Raw genomic sequence first — 13,601 nt, 5'->3', positions numbered from 1 at the left:
ATATATATAAATAAATGTTTTTTTGTTAGATGACAGGGTTTCCCCCAGTGTATTTTTTAGATCTTATTTTTTATATTGTTATGTTTTGATAGATGTGTTGTTGTTCTGACTTTTTTGGGTTTTTTTTTTTTTTTCGCAGAAATTCTTGTCATGGGAAACACAACTGAGGAATGCGAAAATTTGACCTACAGGTCTTTGTTAGTCTTTTTAAATACTTCACATCTCGGAAGACAATACTATACACTTTTAAAGCTTCATTACACAATACCGGTAGTTCTCTATTTCCTTTTTTTTTTGTACAATTCCATTCTAATTTCTATTGATATGGGGGCACATTCAATATCTGTAACAACACAACAATCAATGTTAGTATTTTTTTTCAAACAGACATACAGTGCATTATGTAATGTTTGGCATAAGGTGTAGTAGTATTTTTGGTGTGAATCACACCTAGGATAACCCAATAAATCCGAAGACTTGTTTCCAGTGGGGTCCTTCTGGTGGTGAATTGGTCAGTACACCAGAAGACAACTCCTTACTCTTTTCCGAAGACATTTTATAGAGTAGCAATAACCTACTGGTATCAACGTTAATCAGTCATTTTACAGTCATAAATTCTGAATAAGCTTTTTTAACCATACCAACACTGACTGTGAATGCTAATTAAATATTATTTAATAAACGTGCTGAGTTTTGTCGTAATATTCATCAGTACAATCTTAGCAACATACACCAAGTGATAAGAGATGAAATGATATGTGTAGGTGGCATAAGCCATCATATTAATTAGCATGCCAAGTCCCATATTCTTATTAATAATAATTATAGTTATAAACTTCTTGTTTTAAGTAGGCTCCTCTGTTGCTCCTTGGATACGTCGTCGGTGAGGACACTTTCTTTTTCTGTAGTTGTGTGTTCTGTTTTCCAATATCAGTTGTAGTATCATAGTCTCTTTGTGGAATGTAGATGTTTCTTATTAACACTCATAACTACATCCAAAGGTCTGTTCCTGATGAATGAATTGAGTGTCAGACCCCTTGTGAGCAAATTTCTGGCGCCACCCTGGAATGGAAACAGGTCTGAAATGCTGTGATCATTGGAGGTCCCAGCAGTGGAGAGGGGAGCGTAAGCCGCCTGTCAGCGACAACTTATTGGACCAAAAAAAAAAAAAAAGGAAAAAAAATTAATACTTTGAAACATTTAGTAGTGAGCAAGAAAAACATGTCAAAAAAGCCTAAAATGGTCCAAAATTGCATTTTTTTCTAGGTGTCATGGACTTGGCCCCTCTCCCCAGGTGCTAGAGACTTTCCCACCCCAATAAAATCAGGGCTAAGAAATTAGTAAATGCACAGCAAGGATTCAAAGCCGAAACCTCAAGGTTGAGACCCCAAACCACAAACATTGCGGAACCGCTCCCATGTAATCCAGTTTGCACCAACTTCTACATCATCTATCTCCTTTTTTGTGCATCTGAAGTCTAAGAATATCTTATAATGGCCCAAAATTGCACAAGAAGGTTGTACAGAGGGGACGATCTGGCCCGTAGTTCCCCAATGAATTAAAAAACATAAAAAGTATGATAAACAAAACAACATAAAAAACGTAAAAAATAAACAATCAAGAAAATACAATATAGACAACATAAAAAAATGTGATTAAAAACTCATAAATATCAAAATATAAAAAAAAAACATTGAAAGCAACAAATACGGTTACAGAGTCATGAACTTAATATTATACGCATCACCTCAGTGTTGGTGCAAGCAGGAGGGGCTTAATCCCCCATCGGGCAAGTGAAGCCCCTCACTGGCCAAAAAAAATTTTAAAAATAGGCCTACACCAAGCCAAAACATGTCTTTCACAGTCATTTCCAACCATCCAGAGGTCCCTATTTAAAAAAAATCTTATTTCGGAAGGGGAAACCCCATCCCAAACCCTTCCCCTCCTCAGGCATGCAAGCTCAATCCCCCTGTCTAACAGCGTAGACCCCCTAGAAAATGTATCCTAGAGTCGCCACTGATCACCTGCTGAAAAAAGAACTCTTTCAATATTACAATCATTTTGCGATATTCAATATGTGATATTCAATATCACAATCTCATTTGGGAAGGGGAAACCCCATCCCAAACCCTTCCCCTCCTCAGGCATGCAAGCTCAAGCCCCCTGTCGGACAGCGTAGCCCCCTAGAAAATGTATCCTAGAGCCGCCACTGATCACCTACTAAAAAAAATCTTTCAATATCACAATCTTTTTATTTGTACTGTAAAAATTTAAAACATAATTCCAACCATTTATTTTTAGATAGAGTGTCATGTCAAACACCAAAGGGCGTGCCCTTCAAAGTTGCAATGCATTTAAATACGTACAATACCATGAAAGAAGGATTTAAATACCATTAGTATTTGTTATACATTTTTACTCTTTATCATATTATACTGATTGTGTTTATATCGAGGAAGTTGGACCTGCAAACCTCTGTGTTTGTTCTAGCTGATAAAGTCTGAGCATTATATCTCCATGGTGACAATGACTCATATAATTGTTAGCCCATCCCTCTTGCCAGTGGCTCCAGGATGCAAAGGAAAAGCTATCCAACAGGGGGGGTTTGGCAGTTTTTTGTGGAGGCTAGCCGGCAAAGGTAGCACCAGTGGATGTTTCGTGGTGGGAAGAGGGCTTGGCCCCTGTTGTTAAAAGTCAAGACTTCCAGTTTTCCACGGCTAAGATCAAAATAAAAATGTTTTTTTTTTTTGTTCTTTTTTTTTTTTTACATCATTGGCCTGTTAAGTAGTACTTGATTCTGTTGCATTTCATTTAAATAAAAATAATACTGCATATTATTGTATTGCAACATCTCCCGATTTTTTGGCATTCCATGATACTGTAAATCAAATACCTCCTGATCTCATGGACATTAATGTGAACTCTAATCAACCAAAAAAATGAATGAATGAATTAATTAATTAATTAAATAAAATCGCTAACTGATTTTATGTGTATCATTTATATGAAGTGATACATTTGTAGCTATTTTTTATTGAAGTGTTATTTCCCACATTCATGAACTTCCGACAGGTCACGGAAAAAAACCAATAAAGTTTTTAACTAAGTACATAACTAGGTTTGATAAAAACCTAATAAATTATTGATTAAACTGGCAGTAGCCAATAGCACGCATGGTAACCGGATACAAAGGGTCGTAATATGCCAATGACGTCAGTCATCCAGCATGCTGCCAATGTTTTGGTGATACTGATTATCACTATTTGCAGTAGCTTCATTGCACACTGAAAGGGGACGAAACAACATTCCCGAGGTTGAAACAGTTACTTTTGGAAAAGTTAGCAGGCCTCATTATTGAATTTCTCGTTTGTATTATAAAAGTAAGTAATTATTTTATTTTATTTTCTTTTAGGAGAGATGGTTTTGTATACCTTGTTTAGCTAACCTGCCGACTGCAACTCATTGATAATTTCGAATAAAAATATTACAGTACATGCACATGCTTTTGTTGTCTATACACCCACACTATTTCTTTCATGATTGAATAACTGTGATAATATCCACTTCTGTATTATTCATTAAATAAACTTAATCTATTAAAACCTTTCATACAGTCATTAATCATTTTCATGCAGTACACCGGTTCAATTAATTTAATTTATTTCAACATCAAGAAACAACAATTACCATGTGCAAATGCAAAGGTTAGAAAAAATACAAACATAGAAAAAAGCTGAAGCTATCCTTAAGTGATGGAATAATATAAATCAAAACAAATCACTGTCGAGTGGTAACATCTCAAAAAAACAAACAGAGATTGACAGAATGAACAGTTTTTAAAAATATATATCTTGGTTTTATGGCCTGATGTTACTACATTATTGATGAGATGTAACCACTATTTATTTTATTCATTTATAAAAAAGGAAAATGCATTAAGTGGCTTATTATTCTATTTCCATTATGTGAAGGTAAAATTTACCAGTCTTTTTAGTAAAAAAAAAATATATCCAAGGTAATCAATCTCTTACTTACCTATGAATGGAATATAACAAGATAACCTAGAGTAAAATTTACTGTTTGAAATTTTCTCCACAATCTAAAATTCACACATTCATGTATCATCAAACAAAATATCTTTTCGTTTGTTTTGTTCTGTGATTGATTGAATTTATTCGGTGTAAACACCAAGGATAGCCCACGAAAGTCTAGAAGAAGACTTATTTCCAGTGGGGTCCTTCTGGTAGTGATTGGGCAGTAGACCGGGAGACAATAGTAGGCCGGGCCTACTGCGTTCTTTAACGTGCACATGGGCCATAAATGCACAAGGGACCAATGGCTTAAACGTCTCATCCGAAAGACGGTGCGCTATTGTAACTTGCATTTCAGCTCTCCAGCTGAAACACAAGGAGAGGCTGTGATGGGAATTGAACCGAGGACCTAGAGATCTCCATGGTTCAGCGCACACACAGTGGCTACCACCAGATTAACCGATGAGCTAAGCTTCTCTCTCTAAACATGTATAAACATATAAAAAAGAACACAAATTGCAATTCCAATAGCAACAAAGATTGCTTTTAAAACCATAGATCAGGCTAACAGTAGATTTCAACTACAAATTAAAGAGGCCCTCCTAAATGGAATGATCCCTCACTGAACAAACAAGTTAAGCTTTATAAATGTCACTCTTTGTCTACATTAGAAGAGTCCACAAAAGTTTGAGTAATTATTACCTAAACTCAATACACCCGCATCACAAGCCAAACCAGTCACTCATCACAAAAATCAATTTTTGTTTATTAAAAGAGTGTTTAACAGTAAAACAAGAGTTATAAAATGGTAAAAGAATAATTTAAATCCAAAATTTTATTATGAAGTTACAGGAGTTCAAACAGCAGTTTAAATGTCAATATTTGAGAAAGTTTACGAAATCAAGTATTTCTTAGGCAGAAACCATCACCAAATCGTTAAAAATTGTTGTTTTAACATTGAAAATGAGAAAAATAACAGCATAGCATGATGTATAGATATATAAAGGTTAGTTTAGTGCAATAAAATTGATTTCCAAAATTTTGACATTCCAGCATGTTTTGCCCACCATTTTCTCCAAAACAGGACTTGCGACGAGTGACTGGTTTGGCTTGTCTTTGCCACATATTATTATTAATGAATACTATCATTACAAAAATACAATATAGAGTACAAAAATACAATATAGAGTACAAAAGTTTTATCAAACTCGTATTCAGTGTGTAAATTTACTCTGTTATGTAGGTGTATTTGCTAAGTTAAGTTATTGAATGATCGATACAAATACAAACAAACCCTCAGAATTGCAGACATTCATTATTGTCGCATTTTTATAATAGGAAATTTGTCTTGATCCTTTCCAAAAGCTACTGGGTTAAAAATATATAATGGGTAAAATTACATGAGAAATGACAAGACGAAACAACTTGACATGAGAAAAAAATGACTGTAGTTAAAATAATTAATATACGTAAAAAGTCAAAATAAAAATTAGCTGTATAATATTGTGAAGAAATGTATATGTCTACCTCAGAGAAAAAGAGCAGTAAAATGTAATTTTAGCAACAATTAAAACTTAAAAACCTATCATTTTGCTATAAGAATGAAACTGAAAATTGCATTTTTTATTCTGCTCACTTTTGGACTTTCAACAGATTATCAATACACATGGACAGACAGACTGGCTGTAATCTTTCTTATCAGATTTTGGCAGATATAGATACAAGGCATTGGCCACTGATATAAGCTGGAGTTGGACAATTAGGACAAATCAACTTTTATATAATTGTTATAATCACATACAAGTTTATGGAGTTCTCACATTGCATACTGTATATAATGGTAGAGAGTTGACCTTTTTAGAACATTGAGCTTATTTTAATTAGTCAAACACATGTTCAAAAGTTGAACAATATATACGCTGTGCAGGACAATGGGACAAAATATAGAGTGGAAAAACCCTGCCAAGCCAGGACTTTTGGAATGTATATATTATAGCTATTTTAATATTGGGGGGTTAATCTATGCTGTATATATGTGGATTAAACCTTCGAACAGGATGTCCAAATCACAACCTTTCAGGGCGTGCATTGTTATACATTTCAAAATCTTCTAATTTATGGGGTTAAACAAATAAGCCCACTTCAGTTGACCTGGGAAATATGGCAAAGGTCACTCCACTGCAGATTCGCAGCAAAATATCTACTGTAGTGTGAATATCAATACAGAATGAATGGGCATAGGCTGGAAGGGGTGGGAGATGGGTGAATGACCATTAAGTTTTCATTTGAATAGGGATTTAGTTCCGTACTTTGGGATTTAGGCTGAACCAGCCATCCCTGGATGGAAGTAAACCTTTCCAAGCACTGTCACATCATTTCATAGGCAGGATTTGACTTGCTAAAAAAGTGTCTGTCAGTTGTACAATGGAACAAAGTGGAGGGGACAAAAATGTATTGAAATAGAGCTAAATCAACATGAAAAGTGACAAAATTAAAAAACAAAATTATTTTATGGCATAAATACCCAATGTCACATGGCACCAATCAAATGACAAGAATCTATTTTGGGCTGTTAAAATTTAAATGACAAATGATGATGCCTCAGATTAAAATGAATTCTGCCAACTAATTATACAATACAGTAACCTTTATTTCAAGCTATTCAATATAAATCATAAATATATAATGACAATTCTCAAACTCAAAATATGCAAAGGAGAAAAAAAACATTTTATCTTATTTCCCCAAATAAAGTAACACAAGGCTATAATCAACTGAAAATATATTAAACATATAATTACTTATTTCATAGCTTTCAACTGAAAATAAGAAGAGGAAAGAAAACTTCGTATAGTAGCATATTTATAGGAAAACCATGAGTAAATCATTAAAATTCCTTATTTTTTTATATATATATCGACTATATTAAAGTTAAACTTGTGTGGTTCATTAAATTAAGCAATTCAAAATGTTACTGACTTCCAGTGGCAATACATCTTTAAAGCAATGATAACACTCATCAATGCTAATGCTAATGATGGTATTGATTTTGATGTTTCTTTTAGCTAAAACTGAATACAAGTTAAATAGTCTTTCATTTTATGGAATAATCTTGCTATTGAAATGTGCTCCTAATATACATCGTTTTAAAATTTTACGTTCATAAGTTTTGACCTTTTGTCTTTATCCCTGAAAAAACTTAATCAAAGAGGATAATTTTTGTGTGTTATTATTATTGCTTTTTAATATCCTCATATTATCCTATTGATTTTTATTATTATTATCTCCCCTTTTCTTTATTATCAATTTGCCTTTTGTTTAAATGTTTTCATTTTTTCGTTTTACTTTTTAAAATTTTCCTTATATTTTGTTACTTTACATGGCCTTGGCAAAAACACCTGGATATATGAAAATTGAGCACACACATTACATTCACAGAAAACTAAAATGTGTTTTTAATTTGTTAACAAACATAGACAAGTTCTAGATCAAAATTATTCAAAATTGTTGTAAATGTACAGGAAAAACCAGAAACTTGTGTACTGTCCTAACCACAAGGTTGTTCATAAATTCCCAGGTACTCTTCAATCTTTAGGACTTTTCAGGGTAATTACCCTTTTCTATTATCAATTTTTTTCTTTGCAGAACCACCTATAATTGTCTAATTTCTAAAGAACCATTGACGTCATGGCAAGTACCATAGTAAACAAGATCAACCAGGAAAACACTCACTTAACGAAAGGGCGACTTCACAACGGTGCTCTCTGGTAGAGCTTTAGTGAGGTAAATGGCGGACTGCTGGTCAGTTTTGCTGCCTCACTGACCTGAAAGCATAAAACAACTCAAGAGCAAGACTAGGCCTTCAAGAACTATATCGACAAGAGAACAAACGCTGGGCCTTCAAAGAATTATAGCAGACTAACTGCATAGCTGGCCTATGCAGACTACATTTTTGCTGTATCTAATTGCGCATATTCAATGGTTTTGTCAACTGTATGTTGGTGTGAATATTCTGTTGGTTGAATTGCAATATTGAACAAACGAAACAATGCATCATTCAAATAATTCCAAAGCAAAATGCAACAAATCAGGGGATGGCATTAGTGATGCTGTGTTGGCAGTTGGTGTAATCTTTCTCAGCCTCGTCCTCTTTCTCCTCATAAAATTCTTGTGCAGAATTTTATGCCATCGGAAGTTGACTGTAAGATGTGTTAAAATCAGACAGACAGAGGATGTTGAATCTAGAATTGTTGAGCAGCAATCTGCAGGCATCAGCACAATTAGTGGACATTTGCATCAAGGCCCTATTCTGACATCAAACATGGTAGTTCCTTATACAAATGCAGTTGTTGATAACCCAGTTTACATTGAAGATGTTGAAATAGGTAGTCCTGTCATAGCATCAGACAGCAATTTTGTATTCTCCACACCACCACGCCGTCACGATTTTCAACTTGATGAGTTTGAACATGACATGAGCATTAGCAAGACAATTACGATTGAGTCAAAACTTGTTGTGTACATTTGCCGTATGATCGGATCTCAGGGAGGCCTATTGGAGCTCGACCAGATGGGAATATCACTCTTCATACCACCAGGTGCCATCCCAGAGGGCGTTGAAGAGAGAATTTTCTTAATTCTGGATTGGGATCTGACAGATTTTCCGTTAATGACAGACTTGCAAACAATCATCAGCCCTGTTGTTCACTGTGGTCCACACGGACTCATACTTAACAAACCGGCAGTGTTGAAGTTTAAACACTGTGCATATGATAGGAATGATATTGAGGTCTTCTCAAGTGAAACAAATTTAATGTATGACAAAGCATGGATGAAAATAAGCGAACGCGAGAATGGAGAGAAGCCATACATTCTTACTCCAACCGAATGCCAAATACACATAACGCATTTCACGCTTTATACAAGCATAGCTGAAGGTCATGATACAAGAAAATGGTTACAGATTGTGGCATTCGCTGGACCAATGAGGGTCGGATGTCATTTCCAGGTACGTTTATACTTCCTCAACAATACACCTTGCGCACTACAGTTTGCAAAGCAAAATGAAGCAAAACAAAACTTCTACCAAATTTGTCCTGAGCAAGTGTTTTTGTTCCATGGCAACGAGCAAGATATGCTTATTCGTTTGGATTATAAAAGTGAAGGGTGGTCATGCTCGAATGATCAGACAGAACGCATTTCATATCTAAGCATATGGCATGGGAAATGCCCACATTTGTCGTTTATTTTCAAGCATGAAAATATAAGCGTGCAAGACATTAGTTTTTGCTTGAAGACTTTTCAAAAAGGACGCGAGGATGACTTTCTCAATTTCAAAATCTTGCATTCTCTTCCGCCACCAAGTGTTAATAATGACTCAGCACTGAAACCTTGTAATCACATTGGTCTAAAAACAAATCCCGTATTGAACATAGAGAATGATCATGGTTACTGTTCCCAAGGAAACAGTCCCAAAGTCAATAAACATTACCGGAAGGACTCTGAACACTCTACCACAAACATTTACATTAATTCCAGCTCCATGGATAACATCAACATTGCAAGCCCGTGTACATTTGAAGTTATCCCGCACCAGTTACAGATGGACTTGGTCATGCTTCTCGACCCTCCATCTCTTCTAGGTAAAGATTGGCGTATTGTTGCAAGTGCGCTTGATTTGGACGCCACCATCCCACTCTTAAAAAACCAACCAAGCCCAACTACGCATCTCCTGCAAAGCTTGGTGCAACAGGACAAGACGATGGATTGGTTGGCAGAGATTTTGTTGAAGAATGATCGGTTGGACGCCGCCAATGTCATAATGAAGGTTTGCAAGCAACAGCAAGAATTAGAAAAATGTGAATGAAGTAATTATTAAAAATTAATATTAATTATTATTAATTAGACAGCAGCTGATAATGGTATTGTTTTCAAGAAATAATTTTATAAATTAAAATATTGGTTGTAAAATAGAACTACTGTCATATAATTTATTGAAAAATGTTACTTGCTTGACAAGTTTATCTTACAAAATGGAGGTTTGGGAAGACAATTCTTGATATAAAAAAAATAATGTAGAGGTCTCACCACAAGAGATGCAGCATTGGTCAAATCACTGAGATATTCACCAAAATAGGTCAAAGGCTAAATTTTTACAAAATTTAGATTTTAATGTTTTTGAATAAATTGATACTTATATTTTATGACTATATACTCTTTAAGTGAATTTTCTTACTAAAACAATGTTTTCTGCACATATTCTGCCTACTTAGAGGTTTGTACAACTTTATCTTTGAGGCCGATTTTCTCAAAACTGGTTCTCATACACCTAAACTTTAAATGCTCACATCTGTGGATGTACTTATCCTAGGGAAGCCATTCAAAAACCAAATTAAAGCTTATACTGTAATGTTATCTACCCAAATACAATATAAACTCAATTTTTTATTTTCTAACCATGAGACTCATTTTGTGGGAGACCTCACATATGTTTGTAAATTAAAATTGATATAAAACATAGGTGCACACACCAATGCTTATGGCGGTGCCAGCAGCAGCCACAGATATCCCTGTTAGACAGGACAAGCCTCCCTGTTAACCATGAATTTCAGAACGAAATAGAATTGTTTTTTTAATAAACGGTAAAATGCTTCAGAACAGCTTAAAATGGTCCAAGATTTGCAAACTTTTGAGGCACCAGGGGATTTCACTCATGAGCCCCCCTGCTTCCCTGTAGTCCAGCCTGGTCTTCATCAAAGATGGCCACACCCCATATTGGAAAGCTTAGTCCCAGCCCTATACAGCAAACTGTTTAATAATCTGAGCCAATTCATTGGAACAGGTATAAGTTTACTCATATTGAATAAAATAATTTTTTTTTTCAATTCTGTGAATGATTTCGTTATATTGTATACCACTATTAAAAACTGCCAAAATATGTATACTGGGTAATAAATACATTTAAAAAATAAAGTATTAGACAAGCTGCCAAAATTTATTCATTTAGTGTTGAGATAGATGTTTATTGATGTAGATGGCTTTTAGATTATAAAGGGTGTAGACAGACACAGGGGCATGGTCACCATTCCTAGGTTTAAAATATATGTGCACTTATGCACGGTCAGTAACAATAGTATACATACATGGTGTTTTACATGGTACCATATGTCATGCATACCCAGAGCAGACCTACCAAGGTTATGTAAAAAAAAAGGCTGCCAAAATTTATTGATTTAGTGTTGAGATAGATGTTTATTGATGTAGATGGCTTTTAGATTACAAAGGGGGTAGACAGACACAGGGGCATGGTCACCATTCCTAAGTTTAAAATGTTATAAATATATATGCTTATGCACGGTCACGTAACAATAGTATTCATGGTGTTTTACATGGTACCATATGTCATGCATACCCAGAGCAGACCTACCAAGGTTATGTAAAAATAATGTGCGACATTAGGACAGAAAAAGTTTAAAAAACATGTTAGCCCCTAGATGGCTGTAAATGCATATTTGAACACTGAATAGGTGGTAGGGGACATTAGAGCAATGAACAAATGACCATTTTAAAGTCAAGTCCAGACTATCAAATTTGCTAGATGCGCGACAAGCCTAAACATGTGACGTGCCTAAATATCATGTCATGACCATATATAGGCACATCTTTACTATTATGTGGCCATACAGCAATTTTCTTTCAAAGAAAATTTGATAGAGTAGACAAAGCTTTAGGCAATCTATTTCACTTGAGTACAATTTAGTTTGTGAAATACAAAGAATATTCCAGTTGCTTCCTTTGCATGAGCCTATGCAGTGAAGAATGCACAACTTTTAATAAAGTATATTTTACAAATGCTGGTGGAATTATATTTAGTGTGATTTTCACACTGAATGCGGGAAACTTGGCAGGTCCTCCCAATGCTGGATTTGCCGGGAACATTTGCCAGAATACAAGGCCCTGACCAGAGTCAGAATTGTTTAAATGAACGCACATTTTATGCGAAAAACATTCAATTTTAGTCATTTAAAATATTGACTAATTATATTTATCATATTCATCATATTTATTGTACTGAAACAACTAAATTGCAATCGTTTAAATGCTGATATTGAGCTGGAAAGGTTAATATTTCTAGCCCTATTATAAAAAAAACTGAATATACAGTCTTCAATCTCACTCTTTAGGTGGTAACTGGGGGATTTTGCCAGTTTCTGCCCTGCAGCTGAAAGTGGGAGAGAAACTATTCCCAATCTTATTACAAAAGCCAATTTATCAACACCAGAAATAACTTCCTTGCTGGGAGAACACTGGTAACTCATGAATAATGTAAAGCCAATTGTATGTAAAAAAAATGAACATACAGAAGTATGAAATTACTAGAAAGTGTTACAAAATAGAATTTATATGTTTAATATATCTTCATCATTTCCATTTTTTGGGCAGATGAAACCATTTGGTGATAGAAACTTGCTTCTCCTTCATCTGATCCCCTCTGTATTTTGATCAGGAAATCACACAAATCAGAAATGATGTTGTTGGTCTATGAGTGAGATACCTGGATGAACTGATATAAGCTAGATTTCTAATGGGACTTATACCCACGTAAAATATTGGAATTATCTAACATAGGCATCTATAATGCAAATACTATGCAACAAGCCTCAAAATGTCTTTCACAATACTCGCTCGCGACAAAAGGAATTTCAGGCTTGTTTTTATATAGCATTGATGGGTTAGACAATTCCATTATTTTTCGCGGGTAAGTTATGTTAGGAATCTGGCTAATATTGGTTCATCCAGGTAAGTATTCACGAAATAGACAAATATATTATTTTTATAACTTGCAAGGAATTTGTGTTGTATCTTAAGTTTACTATTGTGAACGATATTGTTTAAATTTTGAAACGTGTGTGAAAATCCATGTATGCAATGCATACGTTATACGATAAGTAAAATTCAATCAGTTAAAATGTATATGTAAATAAAAACCGTCCCCTTGAAAAAGGGAATTATACACAGAATACTGCTGGCAGACTTGTAATTTAATGTATTAAATATTATAATCTAGATGTTACCACTAATAGAGTTGCCTTGTATTACGTAACATAGCATATTCTAGATGCAATGGCAATAGTAAACATGGAATTATTCAGATTGTGAATTAGAGCCAATTTATTGATTTAAACAGGAAATATAATTTCATAAACAGGCAAATACAATGAACATTATAAGTGGGATATAATATATTGTAAACATTATTCACCGAAGGAAGGAAACTGTAAAGAACAATGAATGTTTTGTTTGGTTCAGTAGGTCCAAGAGACGTAATTATTCATAAACTTTTGATTAAGCAATCATAACAACAACAAATATTATAACCTGATATGAATGTTTAGAGTATTGCAACATGTAAGTTTTCGAATAAAGGGAAATTATAACTACTGTACTGTGTTTTGTTTAGTCTCGGTTTGTTTCATCTAATATCAACTACATACTAACTTGAATGCAACCATTTCCCAAATTATTTTTTTCCAAAAGAGCTGTTATAATTATTTGAAGGCAGCTTAACTG

The 13,601-nt window shown here is 34.3% G+C and overlaps 1 protein-coding gene and 1 long non-coding RNA gene across 2 annotated transcripts in view; both read left to right on the top strand.

Moving 5' to 3' along the window:
- LOC117105305 overlaps window positions 1–650 on the top strand; it is a 12,108-nt gene extending 11,458 nt beyond the window's left edge. Inside the window, exon 3 of the long non-coding RNA XR_004444881.1 lies at window positions 140–650. This is a non-coding gene — a long non-coding RNA (uncharacterized LOC117105305). The remainder of the gene's footprint in view (window positions 1–139) is intronic.
- A 2,597-nt stretch (window positions 651–3,247) lies between these two features.
- On the top strand, window positions 3,248–13,476 carry LOC117105258 (netrin receptor UNC5B-like). The gene is made up of 2 exons (XM_033246349.1): window positions 3,248–3,380; window positions 7,677–13,476. The coding sequence occupies exon 2, from the start codon at window positions 8,080–8,082 to the stop codon at window positions 9,895–9,897; it is 1,818 nt and encodes a 605-aa protein (XP_033102240.1). The 5' UTR covers window positions 3,248–3,380; window positions 7,677–8,079; the 3' UTR covers window positions 9,898–13,476.
- Window positions 13,477–13,601: the final 125 nt, after the last annotated feature.

The sequence above is a fragment of the Anneissia japonica genome, unplaced genomic scaffold (assembly GCF_011630105.1).
Source record: "Anneissia japonica isolate Jap-2015-1 unplaced genomic scaffold, ASM1163010v1 scaffold287726_len2788222_cov184, whole genome shotgun sequence".
Classification (NCBI taxonomy): domain Eukaryota; kingdom Metazoa; phylum Echinodermata; class Crinoidea; order Comatulida; family Comatulidae; genus Anneissia; species Anneissia japonica.
Note: the sequence above shows the minus strand (reverse complement) of the source record. Positions and strands in the feature narration are given on the sequence as shown.

Excerpts from the sequence above, each read along its gene's own strand:
- LOC117105258 (XM_033246349.1), top strand. The coding sequence starts at position 8,080 with ATGCATCATTCAAATAATTCCAAAGCAAAATGCAACAAATCAGGGGAT.